General features: G+C 45.5%; 1 protein-coding gene across 6 annotated transcripts; it reads left to right on the forward strand.

Moving 5' to 3' along the window:
* The first annotated feature begins 342 nt into the window (after positions 1-342).
* ZNF699 (zinc finger protein 699) lies at positions 343-19,925 on the forward strand. Of its 6 annotated transcripts, none has more exons than XM_008250765.4 (6): positions 343-422; positions 4,574-4,633; positions 7,296-7,422; positions 12,088-12,195; positions 12,933-13,116; positions 13,439-19,925. In XM_008250765.4, the coding sequence occupies exons 2-6, from the start codon at positions 4,586-4,588 to the stop codon at positions 14,883-14,885; spliced, it is 1,914 nt and encodes a 637-aa protein (XP_008248987.2). In that variant the 5' UTR covers positions 343-422; positions 4,574-4,585; the 3' UTR covers positions 14,886-19,925. The 6 variants fall into 6 exon arrangements, with proteins under 6 accessions (XP_008248987.2, XP_051694008.2, XP_017194267.2 ...); XM_051838048.2 differs by having other exon boundaries at positions 352-422; positions 7,338-7,422; positions 13,439-17,489; XM_017338778.3 differs by having other exon boundaries at positions 362-2,053.
* Positions 19,926-23,602: the final 3,677 nt, after the last annotated feature.

Genomic DNA, 23,602 nt, shown 5'->3' on the forward strand with positions numbered 1-23,602 from the left:
GCAACTGACTTGCATCCTAAGAGCATTCCGTGGTCCATTACTGGACATCAGACCCTAACCTCAGCCCCTGCCCCCAGGCCCAGGCTCCTAAGCCCTGCCCCAAGACCCCAGCCTCAACCACGCCCTGTCAGTCTTCCCTAGCTCCGCCCTTTAGAATATTAGCAAGCCACATCCTCAGCCTCGCCCACTGTTCTAATTCTTTCCCCTCAGCCCCTGCGAAAACTAGCATTTCTCATCTACCTGCGGCTACAGCTGTTCACCCCCGCCCACTCCCGGCTGCTGCTGTCAGTCATCCCAAGTCCCCACCTCCCGAGGCTCCGCCCCTTACGCCGCTCCCGGCGCCGACACCAGGGTCAGAGGTGGGCGTCTGCGCATGCGCGAGCCGGCCGCCATGTCACCCTGCGCCTGTGTTGGGGCTGGAGGTAAATTTTTGCCTCGGGCGGTGTCTTACCTGGGCTCGGCCCCGCCCGCCTCCGTGTCTGGGTAGCTGGAGGCCGAGGACTGGGCCTGGCGGGGCGCAATCTGCATTTCCTCTCGCAGACCCGGGCCCGGGGCTTCCCCTGAGGGCCCCGTCAGCTCCGCCGCTGCCGGTTCCCAAGTTCCCGAACCGGGACATCTGGGCTGGGGCCGGCAGACGGGGCGACTCCCGGGCAGGGCGGAGGTGCAGAAACCCCGTCAGCATCGTTCTGGGCGCTGGTGCGTGGATCCCCGCAGGTCTGGGTGAGCAGCGGGGGGCCCGGGCGCCCGGGGTCCCCACCTCTCCACCCCCCACGCCCCCCGCGGGCACCGTGGGCTACGTGGCGTCCAGGTGCACGCAGGCGAGCTGGATGTAAATACACTGTTCCCCGGCCTCGCTGCCTCACACCCCCTGACACGTTTTCATCATTTGTGTAAAGACGCCTTAAATTGCACACGGATACTGTGGTCGTCGGCCACGTGCAACTTTTTCCATTTTTTTTTTTAGTTCTTTGCACATTCCTTTTCTTGTTTCTTTGCTACCCTTGCCAAGACCTCCAGTTTCAAGTAGAATAGCTTATAACTTGCATCCTTGCCCGCTTCCTGATCCGAGAGGGAACAACTGTCTTTCGTCATTAAATAGGTGTTTGCTGTGGGTTTTGATTTTTTTGGGGGGAGGGAGGAGAAGGGTAATAAAAAACCTTTTTTTTTTAATTTTATTTTTTATTTTTTTAAATTTTTTTTTAAGCCCTGCTGGGCTAACTCTTCATCACCAGTAGAGACTGAAGTAGATTAGTCACTGTTTTGAGTCAAGGGCCTGAGTCACATCATCTTTTTCTATTATTGTCTTGGATCATTTCAATCAGTGATTTGATTTTTAGTCATCTTTCATTTCCAGGATGAAACGGACTTGGTGATTTATTCTCATTACTCAACTCCCAGCGATACTAATTTTACTTTGCACCCCTGTGCATGAGAGCGCTCATATTTTTTGAGTTGTACCCTTCTGGCATTGGAACTACTCGAGAAAACACCCCCCCCCCCCATTTATTTGTTGAACTTGCCTGTAAAAACACCTTGCAACTTCAGTTTTCTTTGTGGGGGTGTTTTTAAACTACTGCTTTTTCTATAATAACTGGATGTATTCAGATTTTGTATTTTAGACCATTGCTAGAAGTTTTACTACTTGTAGAGATTCATTATTTGTAATTTTCATATCTATTCCTTTGATTTTTTTTATTTCCTCAACAATATTTGTAAATTGTGACTCACTTTTATTTCTAACATTTTTATCTGTGCTCCTCAGCTCTTAAAATTGCTGACTTTGCCAATTTAATTAGATTTTCAAAGGATGGATACATTTTTGACTTTTCTGATTTAATTTTATCCTACTTTCTTTTTTGTTTCTAAATCTTCAGGCTGTTCTTTTCCCAATCTCATACCTCTGTGATTAACCCCTTTTTACTGATTTATTTTCTCTGGGAATTGATGATGCTTATAAATATGTATATACTAAACCAGTTGTGGATTTCCATGTTTTCTCAAAGACTTAATTTTCTGCTTCTGCCCTGCCACATAACCAGTCCTGACTAACAAGGTGAATACAAATATCTGTGTTTTTCCTTATCCCTATAATGTGTGGCATTTTAAAAATACTTATTTGATAGAGAGCTGGTCAGGTAAGGAGAGAAAGTTGCCATCCACTGGTTCACTCCAGACATGCCTGCGATGGCCTGGATTGGGCCGACCCAAAGTCAGTAGCTGGGAACTCCACCCGAGTCTCTTGCTGGTGGCAGGGACCTAATTACTTGGGCCATCACTGGGTCTGCAGTAGAGGAAGCTGGAGTCAGGAGCCAGAGCGGGGTGTGAGATGCAGGCACTGTGATGTAAGACAAGGCATCTTAACTGGTGGTTATACTTCAGACTTTTTCTGTTTTGTTCTGTATTTTATCCTCTCTGACTGCACATAGCCGAGTGTGGGGAAATACTGCCTATATAAATATAAAATGAAGGAGCAGGAAGTAAGGGCCTTGAAGGAAATAGTGTTGCCTGAAACATAGGGTATAATCAGGAGAAGGAGCTAAATGATCCCCCTTTAAATAAAACATTTCACTTTTCCGCTCTTAATAGTGCTCAAAATGGCTGTAGGCTAAATTCTGACAATTTAGGACATAAAGGGCCTAATAACAGCCAAGTTATAAATATGTGTTCAGAAACATTCACTGGGAGTTTAGGGTTTGATGACAAATAGATTTGCATTCATATCCTCTTCAGCAGCTTTCTAATTGAGTGACATTGAATGTGTGGCTAATTGCCTCTAGGATTTCCTGTCAAACTGGTTATTATGACATCTGGTTTTCAAAGCTTAATGAGGAATGAACAATCTAAGGTATACAGTTACTCTTACATCATGGTTACTCCTTACAGTAAATAGTGGCATAATTGGGGCCTGTGTTGTGGTACAGCAGCTTAAGCTGCCGCCTGTGATGCTGGCATCCCATATCCAAGTTCTGGCTACTCTGTTTCCCATCTAGCTCCCTGCTAAAGCACCTGTGGAGGTAGCAGATGATGGCCCAAATGCTTGGGCCCCTGCCACCCACATGGGAGACCTGAATGGAATTCCTGTCTCCTGACTTCAGCCTGGCCCAGCCCCAGCTGTTGCAGCCATCTGGGGGAGTGAAGCGGTGTGTGGAATATCTATCTCTCCACCCTTATCACTTTTCAAATAAATCAACCTTTTTTTAAATGGCATAATTAAAACATTTATTTTCATTTTATTTTAAAGGCAGACAGAGATCTTTTGTCTGCTGGTTCATTCCCTAAGAATGTAAAATCTGGAGCTGGGCCATTCCAGGGCCAGGCCAGAGCCAGGAGCCTGGAACTCAATGCAGGTCTCCCACAAGGGTGGCAGGGACCCAAGCATCTGAGCCATCGTCTGCTGCCTCCCAGGGTGCATATTAGCAGAAAATGGTGTTGGGACTCACACCCAGTCACTCTGATATGGGCTACTCCAAATGGCCACACGATTTTTTTTTTTTTTTAATCAACTTTCATATATGCTTCTTGTTGCACTGCAGTGGGGGGGAAGTGTTGACTTTTTGTTGTTTGAAATTTGTGAGACAGCGCTGCAGATATCACTGTCAGGGATGATGCGGGTTGAGTGTTCTGCCACTGCTGTACCATATGCATTTAGCACTTGGATCACAGCATAGCATAGCGGACTTCTCTGCCTGATGCATTTGTAATTCAACAGACCGATGATTTACTTAAAAAACTAGGGAGCCCTGCAGCTGCACTGACAGAGGTGGAAGTCAGAGACTGAGCAGTGATGCTTTTTAGCCTGCCTAGAGGTGCAAGAAGTTAAGAAATGTTGGTTGGGAGTAGAGCCCTCAGAAGCCTGGTGCATAAATTTGACATAGCAATTGTATATTGTGGTTTAATACATTTTATGCCTTTTGTTAGCGTGGGCAAACTGGGACCAGACTTTCTCAGGCTTTAGTTAACTTAGTTACAAAATGTCACTCTTAACCACTTCTTTAAGATCAGCAGTGGGGTAACTTTGTGGCATTGTGGCACAGCTGGTTAAGTGGCTGCCTGCAATGCTGGCATCCCACATGAGCATTTGTTCCCATCCCAGCTGTTCCCACTTCCAATCCAGATCCCTGTTAATGCACCTGGGAAAGCAGTAGCAGATAACCCAAGTGCTTGGGCCCCTGCACCCACATAGGAAACCTGGGTGGAGTTCCAGGCTTTGGCGTGGCTTAGCTTCGGCTATTGTGGCCATTGGGGGAGTGAACCAGGGGATGGAAAATCTGTCTCTGTCTCTCTCCATTTCTCTGTAACTCTGCCTTTCAAATAAATAAATCTTAAAAAACTCAGATCAGTAAGAACTGCAGCCCTGTTTCCTAGCTTTAGAAGAAAAGGTTGCGACACCTGCGTACAAGATCAGTGTGTGTTTGCTTGAGCGTCCTGGAGTGTATGGGTTGTGCTGAGGGGAGCTGTCACTCTTAGCTGATTTGCAGCATCTAGGCTCAAGAGAATGGGAAGGGGAGGGGCAATCTGGATTCTTATGTCGTTGGCTTTACCTTTAACTTTCTAATATCTTGCTTCTCTTTAGGAAAGATAAAACATGGAGGGAGACAGAGTAGCTGATGAGTTACAGAAAAATATGATACAGGTAAGTAAGAGGTAATAATCCTGCAAAAGATGATTTCCATCTCTGCAGCTCTCCTTCTGGGTGCTCCTCCTCCTAACTGTTTCTAATTTGGGCCCATGGTGAATGTTTTAAGCTTTCTAGGGCATACAGTTTCCATTGCAACTCACAGCTGTCATTGTAATGCAAAAGCAACTGTGGATGGTACAGAAACAATTGCTTGCTTGTTTTCCAATAAGATCTTATTCACACAAACAGCTGGCAGGCTCCATTTAGCCTGTGCACCATCGTTTGCCAACCCCTGGCCTAGAATGCGAGAAAGTACAGCCAGGTTTGTGGTGGCTTCTGAGCCTCTCAGGTTTGTGAGGGGGGAAAAAAAGGGAAAAGTTCCCATTCCATGTGTGTGTGTCTGTGTATGAATGTGAATATTTTTTTATTTTTTATTCTAGAGGCAGAGAGAGCTCACATCTGTTGGTTTATTCTCCCCAAATTTTTATGATGTCTAAGATTGGGTGCAGGGCTGGAGCCAGCAACTGATAACTCAATCCAGATCTCCCACATGTATGGCAGGATCCCACCTGCTGCCTCCCTGGCTCTGGGTTGGCAGGAAGCTGAGGTGGGAGCGAAAGCTGGGAATCAAATTTCGGCATCTTGATAGGATTATGGATATCTTAACTACTGGCCCAGATGCTTCCCAGCCCTTCCCTCTGCAAGAGTGATTTTATTCATCAAAACTTCATTTAGATTTGATCCTGTGTTTCCTATTATGCTGACTGCTCTAAAGGGAATAAGATAGCTGGTAAAATTGTTTCTAAAACAAAGAACTGAGGTATCAATAGGGGAGTTATTTCATTTCTAGAGTCTTTCTCTCAGAAGTATAGGTGACAATGTACTGTTTGCAATATTTGTCTGAAGTGGGAAGTACTTTGTGGGACCTGACTCTATTGCCAGCTAGACAGGATCAGAAGCTGAATTGCATTGGAGGATACCTAGCTGATGAGAATGTCTGTGTTGTGGCTATCCACCCTACCCAATCCACTACACACACATCTGGCATTAGAAATATCCTGGGCCGGCGCTGCGGCTCACTAGGCTAATCCTCCGCCTTGCAGCACCGGCACACCGGGTTCTAGTCCCGGTCGGGGCGCCGGATTCTGTCCCGGTTGTCCCTCTTCCAGGCCAGCTCTCTGCTGTGGCCAGGGAGTGCAGTGGAGGATGGCCCAAGTGCTTGGGCCCTGCACCCCATGGGAGACCAGGATAAGCACCTGGCTCCTGCCATCAGATCAGCGCGGTACACCGGCCGCGGCGACCATTGGAGGGTGAACCAACGGCAAAAGGAAGACCTTTCTCTCTGTCTCTCTGTCCACTCTGCCTGTCAAAAATAAAAATAGAAATATCCTGTGTCGGTGCTGGCATTGTGCCACAATGGGTTAAGCTTGCTGCTTGCAATGCTGGCATCCCACGTGAGTGCTGGTTCAGGTCCCAGCTGCACCTGGGAAAGCAGCAGAAGATGGCCCAAGTGCTTGGGCCCCAGCCACCTATACTGGAGACCTCGACAGTGATCCAGGCTTCTGGATTAGGTCTGGCCCAGCTATGGCTGTTGTGGCCATTTGGGGAGTGAACCAGTGCATGGAAGACCCCCCTCCCTATGCTCCCCATCTTTCACTGTAACAGCCTTTCAAATAAACAAATCTTAAAAAAAAAAGAAGTGTTCTGTGTTAGAACAGGCATTTGGTGTAGTGGTTAAGATGCTACTTGGGATTCCTGCATCCCATATCAAAGTGCTTGGGTTGAAGTCCCAGCTTTGCTTCCAGTACCGGCTTTCTGCTAATGTGCACCTTAGGAAGCAGCAGCGATGTCTCGTGTACTTGGGTCCCTGTCACCCACACAGGAGACCTAGATTGAATTCTGGGCTCCTGGTTTCAACCTGGCCAGCCATTGTGATTAGGAGGGGAGCAAATTAGTAGATGGGAGATCTCCTTTTCTCTCTGTCTCTGTTTCCTTCCTGTCAGATTTCTTTAATGAGGAAAAAAGTGTTCTTTGCTGTATTGTCTGTGCAAGAGTAGAAAAAAACCAAGTGAATGCACGTGTGGGAAAAACACCTTGGTTTTTCCTATCTCATTACCATCAAACCACAGAGAAAATTTTAGTATTTTAGAGTGTTGAATCTGAAGTGAACAGTGTTTAAGTTGCCAATTGGGGTGCTACCACCTTTGCCAGTGCTTGGGATCAAGTTCTGCCTCTGCTGCAGATCCAACTTCCTGCTAATGCACCTGGGGGCAACAGATGATGTCCCAAGTACTTGGGTTCCTGCCATCCACATGGGAGAACCACATAGAGTTCTGATTCCTGGTCTTGGCCTGACCCAGCCATGACTGTCATGGGCATTTGGGGAGTGAACCAGTGGATGGAAGGTTTGTTTCCCTCTGTCACTCTGCCTTTTGAAATGAATGAATGAATAAAACTTAAAAAGTTTAAAAATCTGAGACAGGATTGGCTCACCTGGAAGTATGTGTGAACAGAAAGGGAAAGGGATCTGACAGCTGAGTCTCAGAGTAGATGCATGGAGACTCTAGAATCTTCTACAAATTGATGCTCAGTTCCCCAGTGTTGTCAACCTCACCCATCCTTTTGTACACGTGAGAGGAACTGCACTTTTCTTAGTCTATTTTGTGGGATGTTTCAGGACTGTGTGGTCTTTGAGGATGTGGCTGTGTACTTTACCCAGGAGGAGTGGGCTTTGCTGGACCTTGCTCAGAGGACCCTCTACCGAGATGTGATGCTGGAAAACTTCCAGAACCTGGCCTCACTAGGTAAGAATAGCAGCATTTTTCTCATGTAACTGTTTAGAAAGTCATGTTGTCCTAAGTACTTCGCCTTGTTCTAGAAGGATTTGGGTTACAGAATGGGAATACATTGGTAAATGATACCAACATGCTCACTGGTCCCAAAGAGCTTGCAGTCTAGTGACTTCACCGTGAAAATAAACATCTGTGTATTGAACTGGCCTTTCTTTTTTCTTGTGACTGAAAGCCTTGAGGCTTGTTAAGTGTGGAAAGTGTGGTGCAGACTCTAGGGACTGCTTTGGGGCATGTAGAGGAGGTTTGTGGTTTGAGGGCTTCTGAGGATTTTACTGCTGACAAGTGCCCTTTACCCAAAGACTAGCAGGAGCACATGTGCTTAACTAAATGGACTTGGAGATGGGATGCCAGCAATGCAAAGGGTGGGTGGCTTACCCTGCTATATCACAGTGCTGGTTCCCCCTGCTATCTCCTAGTTTTCTAGGTTTGTGTATGATGTTCAGGTATGTGGCTCATTTTGAGTTAATTTTTGTGAAGGCTGTAGGCTCATTTTCATTCTGTGGATGCCCAGTTGGTCCAGCACCATTTGTGAAAATTGACTGTCCTTTATTCATTGTATTGCTGTTGCTCCCTTGCCAAAGATCAGCTGAGTCTATAGTCATCCCTTGGTATCCATGGGGATTAGTTCTAGGACCCCCTGTGAATGCCGAACTCTGGCTGCTCAAATCCTATAGGTAAAACGGTGTAGTATTTGCATAGAATATATCATCCAATATACTTTAAATCACCCCTACATTATTTATAATTCCTAATCCAACATAAATAAATAGTTGTAAATAGTTGTTGTATTGTTTAGGGAATAAAGGCAGAGACAATGGTCTGTAAATGTTCAGTATAGATAGAGTATTTTTCCTGGATATTTTCTATCCACAGTTGGTTGAATCCATGAATGTGAAACCCATGGTTATTTTTATTTATTTGAAAGGCAGAGTGACAGAGGTAGGTAGGTAGGTAGATATAGTCCATCCCCTGGTTTACTTCCCAAATGTCCACAACAGCTTGGGTTGGGGCAGGCCAAAGCCAAGAGCCCAGAACTCCATCTAGTTCCCCCATATGGATAGTAGGAATCCAAGTACTTGGCCATCTTCTACTGCCTCTTTATTTTATTTTTTATTTTTTTGACAGGCAGAGAAGACAGTGAGAGAGTAAGAGAGTGAGAGTGAGAGAGAGAGAGAGAAAGGTCTTCCTTTTTCCGTTGGTTCACCTCCCAAGTGGCCGCTACGGCTGGTGTGTTGCGGCCATGCTGTGTTGATCCAAAGCCAGGAGCCAGGTGCTTCTCCTGGTCTCCCATGTGGGTGGAGGGCCCAAGTACTTGAGCCATCCTCCACTGCCCTCCCTAGCGACAGCAGAGATCTGGACTGGAAGAGGAGCAACTGGGACAGAATCCGGTGCCCCAACTGGGACTAGAACCCGGAGTACCGGTGCCTCAGGTGGAGGATTAGCCTAGTGAGCCACGGCGCCGGCCCTACTGCCTCTTTTTTTTTTTTTTTTTTTTTTTTTTTATCTTTTATTTAATGAATATAAATTTCCAAAGTACGTCTCATGGGTTACAATGGCTTTCCCCCCCATACCGTCCCTCCCACCCACGACCCTCCCCTTTCCCACTCCCTCTCCCCTTCCATTCACATCAAGATTCATTTTCCTACTGCCTCTTAAGAAGCTGGGTTGTAAATGGATATTACACTGAAACCCAGGAACTCTGATATAGATAGGAGCGTCTTCAGTGCAGCTTAACCCACTGTGCCACACATGCAGTCACCTTAGATGTTGAACAGAAAGTGGAGGCAGTTCTATTATTGAGTATTTTTTGGGTGGCATAGTACCTTTTGTTTGGTCTGTCCTTAAACAAAAAGTCACAAAGTGGCCTTGTTCTGTTATATTTTATTGTGATCTCGGAGCCCCTTTGTTCCAAGTTGGCATTCCATGAGGTTGTCTATGTTTGGTGGGAGAACAAATATCAAATTAGCTGGTAATATTGAAATTTAGTTATGAATGTCAGATCAGTTTTGGATGTCAGAGGCTACTTCTGCCCACCCCGGGACACATGCTTTTTCTTTTTAAAACAAATTTGAAATTTCACTGCTATTTGTGGGGAGCAATTCGGACTAGACTAAGTTACTGGAATTAAGACTTATTCTGTGCATCTGCTCTCCCACAATATGGCGCTGGGAGAGAAGAAAACAGCTTTTACACAGCTGCCTCCAGTTCAGTCAATAAACTGTAGGACTTGCTCCTGATTGGTGGAGAGCAGCGTACTCGGCGTGTGGGCAGCCGAGTTGGGATTGGCAGAGGAGGACTATAAAGGAGGAGAGAGACGGCATGCACCGGGAACATCTAAGGGGAACATCTAAGGGGAACATCTAAGGGGAACACCTGTGCAGCCCCCAAGAGAGCCGGCCGGCGGTGTGCCGCTCCCCTGCGGAAGTGGGGAATGTGGCCAGGGGGAACTGCCCTTCCACGGAGGTGGAAGGGATAGTAGCCAGCCCGGGAGGAACCAGCAGCGAGCCCGGGGAGGGCTGAGCAGACGGGAGAACAGCGCAGGGTCCTGTGTCGTTCCTCCGCAAGGAGGGGGAGCGACATAATGGTGCCGTGACTCGGATAGGAAACCTAGGACGGATAGGAAACTTAGGAGGGAAGAAACGGGAAGATCTGGGAAAATACCGGAGAGAGAGACTAGCAAACGGCCTAGGGAAAAGCCGGACGAAAAAGGTGCCGGAAGGAGCTATTGAAAGCCTAGGCATAGACTCAGATACGGACTACGGGGGGAAGCTGGGAGAAATCTCTAAGGTCGAGAGCGAAAGTGAAAGCTAGAACAAACAGACTCAGATACGGACTGTGGGGAGAAGCCAGGAGAAATGAGGGAGGAGTATTGTTGGAGGAAAGCTTGGGGAAACATACCGGGTAGAGAAAAATGTTAGGGAAATTGAAGCCGCGGGGGGCAGGCCGAGGCGGAGACGAAAGCCACTTTGGGATTCTCAAGTTAGCCCGGGAATAGGGGGCGAAAAGTTAAAACCAGAAGCGGAAACGTAAGCCCGGTTGGGATCCGTCTGATTAGCCCGGGGAGCAAAGGACGGGAAGCCAAATCGTGGGGCGGAGACGTGAGCTGGGTTGAATTCGCCAGGCTAGCCCGGGGAACTTAGATTGAATGCTAATGGCGGAGACGTAAGCTACGCTGTGTGACTCGCGGAGGCTGCCGTGCGCAGAGAGAGCGTGCGGGGCACAAGTAGATAGGGAACGCTGGGCTAAGTGCGAGACCGCGGAGTGTGCGCGCAAAGCCGAGCCGCGCAGATGAGAGAGACGCGGGCTGAAGCGGCTCAGCCGGAAAGCCGCCGAGAAATAGCCTTGGGGCGGGCGCCGGGAAGCCGCAGGGATAAGAGAAACAGAAATTTAGAAGTAAAATGAGAGAAATAGGAATGCTGGAAGATAGAAGTAAAATGGGAGAAATAGGAATGCCCAGAGATAGAGAAATAGAGAAATAGAAAGGCCTCCCTACAATACTGCAATGAGAAGGCTTGGATTCGGTCTGCCCGATTAGTGAGGCGATGAGCACCTGCGGGCGGCTAGCAGCTTATGCGCCGCAGGTCACCGAAGACAGGCACGAATTAACATCAATAAGGCCTCCCCACAACACTGCAATGTGAGAGCTTGGATTCGGTCTGCCTGATTAAGTGAGGCGATGAGCACCTGCGGGCGGCTAGCAGCTTATGCGCCGCAGGTCACCGAAGACAGGCACGAATTAACATCAGTAAGGCCTCCCCACAATACAGCAATTAGAAGGCTTGGATTCGGTTTGCCTGATTGTTAGGGCTTGTAAGCCCCTGCAGGCAGAGCAGAGCATGCGCTGCAGGGCACCGAACACAGGCACGCATCAGCGCCTAAAAACCTCCTCACAACATGGCGAAGAGAGGACCCGGATTCGGTTTGCCTGATTGATAGGACTTGTAAGAACCTGTGGCAACTCTAGCAAGCAGAGCAGAGTGTGTGCTGCGGGACACCGAAGACAGGCGCGTATCAACGCCAAAAATAAAAAGAAAGGGGGATCTGTGGGGAGCAATTCGGACTAGACTAAGTTACTGGAATTAAGACTTATTCTGTGCATCTGCTCTCCCACAATATGGCGCTGGGAGAGAAGAAAACAGCTTTTACACAGCTGCCTCCAGTTCAGTCAATAAACTGTAGGACTTGCTCCTGATTGGTGGAGAGCAGCGTACTCGGCGTGTGGGCAGCCGAGTTGGGATTGGCAGAGGAGGACTATAAAGGAGGAGAGAGACGGCATGCACCGGGAACATCTAAGGGGAACATCTAAGGGGAACACCTGTGCAGCCCCCAAGAGAGCCGGCCGGCGGTGTGCCGCTCCCCTGCGGAAGTGGGGAATGTGGCCAGGGGGAACTGCCCTTCCACGGAGGTGGAAGGGATAGTAGCCAGCCCGGGAGGAACCAGCAGCGAGCCCGGGGAGGGCCGAGCAGACGGGAGAACAGCGCAGGGTCCTGTGTCGTTCCTCCGCGAGGAGGGGGAGCGACACTATTAAACTCACATCTGTCATCTTTGGGATACCAGAAAATCCATTTTGGTCCTGTCTTATGGAAATGTTTGTGGTTCTGTGTTATTCTCCCTCAGGATACCTGCTGCACACACCTCACCTCATTTCCCAGTGGGAACAAGAGGACCTGCAGACAGCAAAGGGAGGACTTACCCAGGACATCTGTACGGCAGAGTACCAGGAAGGCAAGAATCCTTGGGATAGATGGTCCTTATTACGGGCAAAAATAAAAATAAAATTAAAATCAAATAAAAACAAAAACACAACCTTGTTTTATCTAAGGAGGCTGATCTTCCACAGATGACTGTCTTCCTTGTTCTTGGCAAAGGCCTCCCATATCCCGTATTTCCTTTTTGTAAGTTAGTATTTAGCCATGTGCATTTAACCTAATTCTTTTCTGTTTTTTTCTTCTAAGACTAGTCTACTTGTTTTTCCATCTGTCTCAATCTTCATAAAATTATTTCTTAATTACATTTTTAAATACTTATTTCATTTTTAATTTATCTCAAAGGCAGAGAGAGAGAGAGAGAGAGAGAGAGAGAGAGATCAATTGATTTTCTGTATGCTGGTTCACTTTCCAAAGGCCAGGACTGGACCAGGCCAAAGGCAACAGCCTGGAACTCCATCCAGATCTCCCACCTGGATGGCAGGAACCCTAGCCCTTGGGCCATCACTGCTGTCTCCTAGCATGTGCATTAACAGGAAGCTGGAATGAGGAGCAGAGCTGGGACTCGAACATAGGCACTCTGATATGAGATATGGGTGTCCCAAACCATAGCTTAACTGCTGTGCCAACTGCTGCTCCTATTTCTCAGTTAAATGCTTACCATTTTGACCCTCGTGCCTGTTGACACCAAAATCTTGAGATAGCCACACTGCTCAAAGTCCTTGGCCCACAGATGCCTTCACTTTTTTGTTTCAGGTTTTGAGACCAAATCTAAAACTAATGAACCAATTGCTCCGCAAGACATTAATGGAGAAAAAGTATCTCATAAACAGAAAATTCTAAGATTCAAAAGGAATGATTCCTGGTCCTCCATTTTATGTGCAAACTTGGAATACCATGACACTGATCAACAGAGCAAAAGCCATGAGAGACATTTGAGGTGAGTGATACTCAAATAAGAGAAAGTAGTATCTCAGGAGAGAATCTTAAAATATCATAAGATTTAAGAAACATTGTGATTTCACAGAGAATTTTGCCAAGGTGGTTTCTCCCACAAATGAGACTGAGTTATTGGATACTTGACATACACTTCAGGTGTAAACAATTATCAGAAAAATCCCGTAAGTCCAAAACTCAGTGACAGTATTGGCTACGGTAGGGCGTTCTCTGAGAACTTTCAGCTTATAACTAGATAGGGCAGACAACAGATTCACCGAGAATGGTACCAACTTATTACTAATAGGGTGCTTTTTGTTTTTAAGTCCTGTGGTGGAGAACATCTCTGAACGTAATGAAGAAAGCCAGTGTGGACACACCTTGAGCCACATTCCAAACCTCAAGAGAACTACTGAGGTGAAACCCTGTGAACGCCGTGAGTGTGGAAGGGCCTTTGGGGACCAGCCATCGCTTAGGACGCACAGCAAGTCTGACACCGGAAGCAAACCCTATGAGTGTAAGGCGTGTGGGAAAGCCTTCCATTTTCTTGCCTGTTTTAGGAAGCACATGAGAACTCCCAATGAAGAGAAGCCCTACGAATGTGAGGAATGCACCAAAGCCTTCAGCTGCTCCTCGCTCTTCAGGGCACACATGAAGCTTCACACTGGAAAGACCAACCATGAATGCCAGGACTGCGGGAAAGCTTTTAGCTGTGCCTCTTCCCTCACAGAACACAAAAGAACTCACAGCGGAGATAAGCCCTACGAGTGCAAGGACTGTGGGAAGGCCTTCACTTGTTCCTCTTCTCTCTCCAAACACAAAAGAATTCACAGTGGCGATAAGCCCTACGAGTGCAAGGACTGTGGGAAGGCCTTCAGTTCCTCCTCGCACCTCATCATACACCTCCGAATCCACACAGGAGAGAAGCCGTACGAGTGTAAAGAGTGTGGGAAGGCCTTCAGCGAGTCCTCTAAACTCACCGTCCACCTGAGAACACACACCGGGGAGAAACCCTATAAGTGTAAGGAGTGCGGGAAAGCTTACAACTGCCCCTCCTCCCTAAGTATCCACATGAGGAAACACACCGGAGAGAAACCCTACGAGTGTCTAGAATGTGGGAAAGCCTTCTACCTCCCCACTTCCCTTAACACACATGTGAAAAATCAAAGCAGAGAGAAGCCCTATGAGTGCAAGGCTTGTGGGAGGGCCTTCAGCTGTCCTTCGGCCTTCAGAGTGCACGTGCGTGATCACGCTGGGAAGAGCCAGTATGAATGTAAGGAGTGCGGGAAGACCTTCAATCGCTCCTCTTCCCTCACCGAACACCTGAGAACGCACAGTGGCGAGAAGCCTTATGAATGCAAGGAATGCGGGAAAGCCTTCATCAGCTCCTCCCACCTTACGGTGCATATAAGGACGCACACTGGAGAGAAACCTTACGCGTGTAAGAAATGTGGGAAAGCCTTTATTTACCCCTCAGCCCTTAGGATCCACATGAGAACGCACACTGGGGAAAAGCCCTACGAATGTAAGCACTGCGGGAAGGCCTTCCGTCACTCTTCGTACCTCACGGTGCACGCAAGGATGCACACTGGAGAGAAGCCCTTTGAATGCCTGGAGTGTGGGAAGGCCTTCAGTTGTCCCTCCTCCTTCCGAAGACATGTGAGAAGCCACACTGGAGAGAAGCCGTACGAATGCAAGGAGTGTGGCAAAGCCTTTGTGTGCCCGGCCTACTTTCGGAGACATGTGAAAACTCACGCTAGAGAAAACACATGAATGTAAGGAACACAGGAACCTGCAAGGCTTCTTCAGATCCTGGGCAGATTCCCTGCAAATGTGTGAATACAGGAGATTGTCTTTTGTGAAGACCCGAGGACATCTGAAAGAAACTTCTGTGTGGTGAAGCCTGTGTGGATATCACTTCTGTGTATAAGAAAATTCACAAGAGAAATGAAGATCAATGCCTCATCATTAACATGAACTGCTGGGCCTTTGATTTCTGATACTTTGATGGGAACATTTAAGGTGATGCACTTAGCCATATGTTTTTTAGTATGCAGTACATTTATTTTGGTTCAGATAGAAATATTTCCATTTCAAAGTCTTTTTGATCCACGGGGTATTTGAAGTATATGTATTTTTTCATGTGCACACACACGAGTAATCTTTTTTAGACAGACTTATCTCTAATGAATGCCCTTTGGTCTCTAAGTGTCTAGTCATTATGGTATTGATACTTTAGTTTCTGTTGTTGTTTTGGTATAGCAAGGCAGATACTGGAAAGTGCTCCATATTTTTCCATTTCTTTTTTGTAACTAACAGAAACTAAAAATTTTGAGAATATAAGTTTTTACCATTAAGAGTTCAATTCTAGTAAATAATCCCAACAGCAATTAATAATAGGTAGATCTTGAAAGAGAATGATCTTATGTGATATACTATTTTTATATTTTGTACTTTGCTTTTGCTCATGGCTAGGATTTGGACCCAACGTTTTGAGTTTAAAAACTGTATTAACTTGGATATGGCTAGGAACTACATTTCTCAGAATTCTTTTTCTGGTTCCAGGTTAGAATTGTCTAAAACAAGAATTTGCATGAGATTTGGAAGGCATAAAAGAAGCCATTATTTTCCACTTAGTGGGCCAGACAGACAGATGCACAGGGACCCTGTGGACTCCAATTTTCAGCTCATTTTCCTGATTATTAAACTGATCGATACTTGATCAAAACTCTATATAAAGTGATTGACTTCAGTTTCCTCAGCTGCGTAGAAAATCCGTAAGCTCCTCTGTTGAAGTCACACACTGCTTCTTGGCCTTTGTGACAAGTTCTGGTGTCATTTTGCTGATGTTGCAGCCTTGATTTGTGTTGGTCTTGGTTTGGAGCAGTATTGTTATGTCCACAGTTCAGTCCTGTTATGTCTCTGTACTCATGGAAAAAATACACATCTACCAAAGCTACTGTGATCTCAAAGGCGAGAGGTCTGGCTACCTACAGGTAGCTGGGATAAGCATCAGGCAGGATGTCATTCCATGTTAATGGAGAAAGATTTATATTTGACATCTTCAAGCAGGGAATAGTTTTTTGATTTTTAATCTGAGAAGATAAACAGTATGAATTATTTCAGGTACATTTGACCACTTTTTTGTGTGTCTATTGTATCCTCTTTTTATCTTTAAAAGTATATGATACTTCCCCTTAGTCACATTTTACTGTTTTTTTTTTTGTTTGTTTGTTTGTTTGTTTTTATTTGAACCAGCACCCATATGGGATGCTGGCATTGCAGGTGGAGGCTTAACCTAGCCACAGTGCTGACCCCTAATAGGCATGAAGTATGCTAATCTTCAGTGTAAAGCTTGCTGGAATTTCACATAGATATACACCCTGGTAAACCCATTTCTAAGGCTGCAGAAAGTTCATTCATTCCCCCTCTCAATAATTAGTCCACAGAGACAACCATAGTTTTGAGTTATTACAACTGATTAGGTTTGCTTATTCTTGATTTTTAAAAATGTTAGACTATAACAGTTTTGTACTTGTCTTTTGTTCAACAAAATGTCAAAGCGTGGTTTGCTTTTTTAAAAAATTTGAAAGGCAGAGTTAGACATAGGGAAATAGAGTGTGATCTTCCATTTGCTTGTTCACTCCCCAAATCGATGCAACACCAGGCTGGACCAGACTGAAGCCAGGAGCCTGGAACTCCATCAGGGTCTCCCACATGAGTGGCAGGGGCCCAAGCTAATGGTTGCTTTCCCAGATGCATTAGCAGGTTAGAAGTGGAGTAGCCAGGACTCAGTACTGGTGCTCTTTTGGGATGCCAGTATTGGGTGGCAGCTTAACCTGCTGTGCCACAGTGCTGACACCTAGTTTGCTTTTTAAATGTCCTGTTGGTAGAATTCTGACACTTCTCTCAGTATATGCTGTATAGAAGGAATGAAGTTAATGACTCATAAGGGTTGACTTTATGCTTAGTTTCGATAGGTATTCTAGTTTTTCAAATTGTTGATTCCACCAAAGATTCTCAAAACAGTGCATGAATTTTTTAGTTGTTCTACACTTTCTAATTTTGACTATTTAGCAGAGAGTATAGTGATATTTTCCTTGCTTTTAATTTGCAGTGATATGTAATGATTTTGTAAGCTTCTTGACTATTAGGATGTCTGCTTTTATGAGGGTACCTATTAACCACTTCATCCATTTTTCATATCCTTTTCTTTAATTGAAGGGTTTCCTTCTGGTCACTTATCCTTTATTGGATATATGAGTATCTGTATATCTAGATACATATGCATATATAAAAATCTATATTATATATAAAGTATAATTCGTATATTATATATAAAATATAATTTGTATATTACATATATATTATAGATAACTTTTCACAGTCTTTGACTTGTCTTTTCAATATTTTTATAAGCCATAGGGGACCGTATTGGTTTGATCACTAAATAGCCCTTGGCTTTTTTAATTAGCTTCAGGTATGTCTGGATCCTAGGGTTGAAAAGATTCCTTGGATGAGCTCTGCCCCCATATTTTGACTATGCAGGAGGCTGCATTAGTCTTTCTTTTTTAAAGATTTATTTACTTGAAAGAGTTATAGAGAAAGAGAAGCAGAGGGGGGGGGAGAGAGAGAGAGGAAGAGAGAATGAAAATGAATGAATCTTTTATCTACTGGTTCACTTTCTAAATGGCAGCAACAGCCAGGGCTGGACCAGGCCAAAGCCTGGAACAACGTCCTGGTCTCCTACATAGGAGGAAGGGGCCCAAGTACTTGGGTCATCTTCCACTGCTTTTCCCAGGCCATTCCTAGGGAGCTGGATCAGAATTGGAGCAGCCAGGACTTTAACTGGCTCCCATATAGTTTGCCAGTGTTGCAGGTAGTGGCTTAACCTGCTGTACCACAATGCCAGCCTCATGCATTAGCTCTTCTTCCAGGCAGTCTGAGTGTTTGTAGTGGGCCTCAAAAGTTCTAGGCTACTTTCTTCCCAGGTTAAAGTCTCAGGACAAAAGACTATTATTTAAGATTTATTTATTTGAAAGGCAGAGTGACACATACACACACACAGATCCTTCCATCTGCTGGTTCACTCCCCAAATGCCCACAATTATCCCCAGCTGGGGCTGGACCTCAGCATCAGAATCTCAATCCGAGTTTCCCACATGGATAGCAGGGACCCAGCCACCTGAGCCACCATTGCTGCCACCCAGAATGTGGTAGGCAGGAAGCTGGAGTCAGGAATGGAGCTAGTATTGAACCAGGCACTGCTTTATGGGACATGGATATCTTAACTGGCATCCTGACTGCTAGGCCAGACACCCACCTTGAATAGTTTTTTGTAGGATGTGAGGGTTAAAGTGTGTATATATATGGATTTATTAGATAATCTCTGCCTCTTGGTTCATTTGTCTTTCCTTGCACCAACCCTATACTCTCAATTTTTGTTACTTTGTAGTATTTTTTGGAAATCTGGTGTTGATAGCCAATTTCAAAAAACCTAGGGGCTGGCGCTGGGGCACAGTAGGTAGAACCACTACCTGCAGTGCTGGCATCCCATATGGGCGCCAGTTTGAGTCCCAGCTGCTCCACTTCCGATCCAGCTCTCTGCTGTGGCCTGGGAAAGCAGTGGAAGATGGCCCAAGTCCTTCAGCTCCTGCACCCATGTGGGAGACCTAGAGGAAGCTCCTGGCTCCTGGCTTTGGATTGGCACAGCTCTGGCCATTGCAGCCATTTGGGGAGTGAACCAGCAGATGGAAGACCTCTCTCTCTCTGCCTCTCCTTCTCTCTGTGTAACTCTGACTTTCAAATAAATTGTTTAAAAAATAAATTAACCTTTAAAAATATAATACATTAAATTATATATATTTACAGGGACCATATGATTCTTGATACATATATGTAATAGTTGATTTTATCCTGATTCAAACATTGTTTTTAATCTTTAAGATTATCCTATCTTCTCTACTGTTTTGTTTTGGAATTTTTTTTTTTTTTGACAGGCAGAGTTAGTGAGACAGACAGAGATAGGTCTTCCTTCTGTTGGTTCACCCCTCAAGTGGCTGCTGCGGCTGGCGCACTGTGCCGATCTGAAGCCAGGAGCCAGGTGCTTCCTCCTGGTCTCCCATGTGGGTTCAGGGCCCAAGCACTTGGGCCATCCTCCACTGCCTTCCCGGGCTACAGCAGAGAGCTGGACTGGAAGAGGAGCAACCGGGACAGAATCCGGTGCCCCAACCAGGACTAGAATCTGGGGTGCTGGCACCTCAGGCAGAGGATTAGCCTAGTGAGCCACAGCGCCAGCCTGGAGTCTTTATTTTTAGAAATAAATCTTTAGGGACTGTGCTTAGAATTGTTTTAACTTTATACAGTACCTTGAGGAAAATCAACATCTTTACAATATTGAGTCTTGCAATTGATGCAGATAGTACAATCTTCTGTTTACCTACATCTTTAACTTTTTGCAACCATGTTTTATAGTTATAATTTTAGAGATTTGAATACCTTTCATTTATTTCTGGATATATGGTATATTTTGCTACATATTTTTTCATTTTTGGTGTTAATATGTAAATTGCAGTATCTTTATACATTACCCTTACATCCAGTGACATTTATAAATTCAACTATTTATTCAACTTGTGGGTTATTTTGGATTTTCTATATATATATAGTCTTGTCAATACCAATAAGAGAGTCTTACCTACTTTGTAAACTTTTATCTTATATTTATTTTTCTTGCTTTATTTCTTTACAGTAAGGAATGATAAAGATGAACATCTTTGCTTTGTTCTGGATTAAACCATTTCTGACATTCTAGCCTGTTAGTCTTTTCATTTTTGCTAGATTCAGTGTGCTACTTAAAAAATTATTTCTGGGGTAGTCATTTGGCCTAGAGATTAAGACACTTGCTCCCCATCCAAGTGCCTGGTCAGTACTTGGCTATGGGTCCTGACTCCAGCTTCTGGCTCATGCAGACATGGGGAGACTGCAAATGACAGCTCAAGTGATTTGGCTTCCATCAGTCATGTAGGAGACTCGGGTTGATGTCCTGGCTCTGACTTCAGCCTCCTAGCCATTGTCGGTCTTTGAAGTGAACCAACAGATGGAAGATCTGTTTCCCAGTCCCTCTGTTTCTCAAAGAAATAAATGCAAAGATAATGAGATTTGAACAACAAAAAGAATGAATACTCTTACACTGTCTCCAGTCTTTCTGTAGTAAAGAGTGCTAGAAACATCCTGATCACTCCCCTTTGTCTCTTCCCCCATTATTTCCTTGAATACTTGGAAGTAGAATTGTTGGGTCAATGGAAGGGATTAGAACATCTCTGCTAATATAAATATGGTAGAACTTGTGTGCAGGTCTGTGGGAAGGTATGAGATCATGCGTGTCAGGGCTGGGGCTGTGATGCAGTGGGTTAAAACCCTGCTTGTGATGCCAGCACATCACTTTCACGGTCTCTCCCTCACTCTGTCATTCTGCCTTTTTTTTTTTTTTTAAAGATTTATTTACCTAAAAGGAAAAAAAGGGCTATGTGGGGTTTACTAGCCCCCATGGGATGCCCAACTTCTGGTCCAAATTCCAAAGGAATAGAAGAGATTTATTTTTATTTTTTTAAGATTTATTTTATTTGAAAGAGTTCCAGAGAGAGGTAGAGACAGAGAAGTCTTCCATCCACTGGTTCACTCCCCAGATGGCCACAATGGCCAGAGCTGAGCTGAGCTGATCTGATGCCAGGAGCCAGGAGCTTCTTCTAGGTCTCCCACGTGGGTGCATGGGCCCAATGACTTGGGCCATCTCTACTGCTTTCCCAGGCCACATCAGAGAGCTGGATCGGAAGAGGAGCAGCCAGGTCTTGAACCGGTGCCCATATTGGATGCCAGCGCTTCAGGTCAGGGCATTAACCAGCTGCACCACAAAGGCCAGGGCTTTAACCAGCTGTGCCACAGCGCTGGTCCCAGAAGATATTTAAATTAGTGCCTCTCAAACATGTATGCTGTCACAGAACCTGGAACTCTTTTTAGATCTGTTTTTTTTTTTTCTAGTTTAGTTTTTGTAAGGTGTCAAACATAATGGAAAATTGGGAAAAATTAGGCTAATGGGTAGACGTGTCCATATATAGAACATAATGAAATGAGGAAAATTTTAATGTACTCCAGAAGCCATGAAATGCATCACAAACAAATGGAAAGACTTTTTTTTTTTTTTAATTAGGCAGAGTTAGTGAGAGAGAGAGAGAAAGGTCTTCCTTCTATTGGTTCACCCCCAAAATGGCCACGGCCGGCATACTGCACTGATCCAAAGCCAGGAACCAGGTGCTTCATTCTGGTCTCCCATGCGGGTACAGGGCCCAATCACTTGGGTCATCCTCCACTGCACTCCCGGGCCACAGCAGAGAGCTGGACTGGAAGAGGAGCAACTGGGATGAGAACCCGGCGCCCATATGGGATGCCGGCACTGCAGGCGGAGGATTAACCAAGTGAGCCACGGTGCCGGCCTTGAAAGTCTGTTTTTAAGAGGAAAATTCAACATAAAGAAGTCAGTTCAACATAATTTATAATGTAATCTCAGCTATAAAAAATTAAACACACTGAATTTGGAATAGAAAACTTAAAGATCCAGATGGCATAAGAGTGTGATAATCATAACAGATGTTTTAAAAACATAAAGCTTGGGGCCAGCACTGTGGTGCAGTGGGCTAAAGCCCCGGCCTACAGCACTGGCATCCCATGTGGGCGCTGGTTCAAGTCCTGGCTGTTCCTCTTCCGATCTAGTTCTCTGCTATGGCCTGGGAAAGCAGTAGAAGATGGCCCTAGTGCTTGGGCCCCTGCACCTATGTGGGAGACCCGGAGGAGGCTCCTGGCTCCTGGTTTCAGATTGGCACAGCTCCAGTTGTTGCAGCCAATTGGGGAGTGAACCAGTGGATGAAAGACCTCTCTCTCTCTCTCTCTCTCTCTCTCTCTCTCTGCTTCTCCCTTTCTCTCTGTGTAGCCCTTTCAAATAAAATGAATATTTTTAAAAAAAGCTTGTGCAACTGAAATGGCATTGAAGCATAAAATAACCAGGTGAGGATTCTTCAAGATGGCTTAATGGAGATGCCCAACATTTTTCTCCTTTTCCAGAGAAGAACCAAAATAGTGAGTAAATGACTGCAAGTTTAGGTGAGTGCCTATAGCACAGCATGGATGACACAGAAACACGCAGGACATGGAGACACAAGATGACAGCATAAAGAGAGGAACAAAGTGCACTGGCAACCAAGACTCCAGCCCCCATGCTGAGGAATGAGTGAATGGGAGAGCCCCAGCAGACCTCTTTTCCAAGGATGCTGGATGTAGACAATCCTAGAAATCATCACAGCCTTGGAGCCTAGCAGGGGAACTACCTGGAGCATCCATGGTTCCCTTTGCTTCAGGGAAGGAACTCATATCCTATCCCCTTACCCTCTGGAGATGGTATTACATCATATTTAAAAAATCTATTATGTAATGAAAAAGTAGAGAGACAGAGATCCTTTGTTTACTCTCCAAATGCCTGCAAAGCCAGGGCTGGATATGGCTGAAGCCAGGAGCCCAGAACTCAACCTGTGTCTTCTACATGGATGGCAGAAACCCAACTTGAGCCATCACTTGCTGATTGCAGGAAGCTGAAATCAGGAGTAGAACCAGGACTTGAACCCAGGTACTCTGATATGGGATGCAGGCGTTCCAAGTGGTGCCAAATGCCTGCCCCATGACACCATCTTGAGAAAGGAGCCACACTTGGAATCTGTACTGCTGTAGGAGATAGAAAACCCTTGTATATCCTCATCCCTGGGGATCCATAGTCACTCCACTGCACAGGCAAGAGGACTACAACCTTATAAACCTAGCTAGACCCAGCAGTGACAGTGACCAACATTTTAGCCTACGCAGTGTCCTGCACTACACTGGTCAGGTAGTTCAGCACAGCAAAGTGGGTCCTATTCCCAAAACCATAAGAAGGAGTGATCACCTCTGCGGATACAGGACCATCTCCCCTACTTCCTCAACCCCCACCAGGGCAGTGCAAGCTCTGGTTTTTGTGGGTGTGAGCAGTGCTGCATGTTTGTCCCATACTCCTGCCCAGCCCTACTGTGGATCCTTCTGAGCCTGCCCTGGCTTTGAGGGGACTTCAACACCCCACTTTTGTCAGCATACAGATCACTGGAAAACAAGCATCAGAATTAAACTATACTATAGACCAAATGAGTCTTATAAAAATGGAACATTCCGTCCAATGGCAGCAGGATATACCCTCTTTCCACCAGCACATAGAATAGTCTTTAGGATAGGCCATTGATTAGGCCACAAAACAAATCCCAGCAAATTCAAAAAAATCAAAATCCTATCACATTATCCTCTCTGACCACAATGGAGTAAAACTAGAAATGGTCAGCCAAAGAGAAAATAACTCTAGAAGTTATCCAAATACATGGAAATGGAACAACTTGCTTCTGAATGAAAAAGTTAATAGC

This window comes from Oryctolagus cuniculus, chromosome 16 (assembly GCF_964237555.1).
Source record: "Oryctolagus cuniculus chromosome 16, mOryCun1.1, whole genome shotgun sequence".
NCBI lineage: Eukaryota > Metazoa > Chordata > Mammalia > Lagomorpha > Leporidae > Oryctolagus > Oryctolagus cuniculus.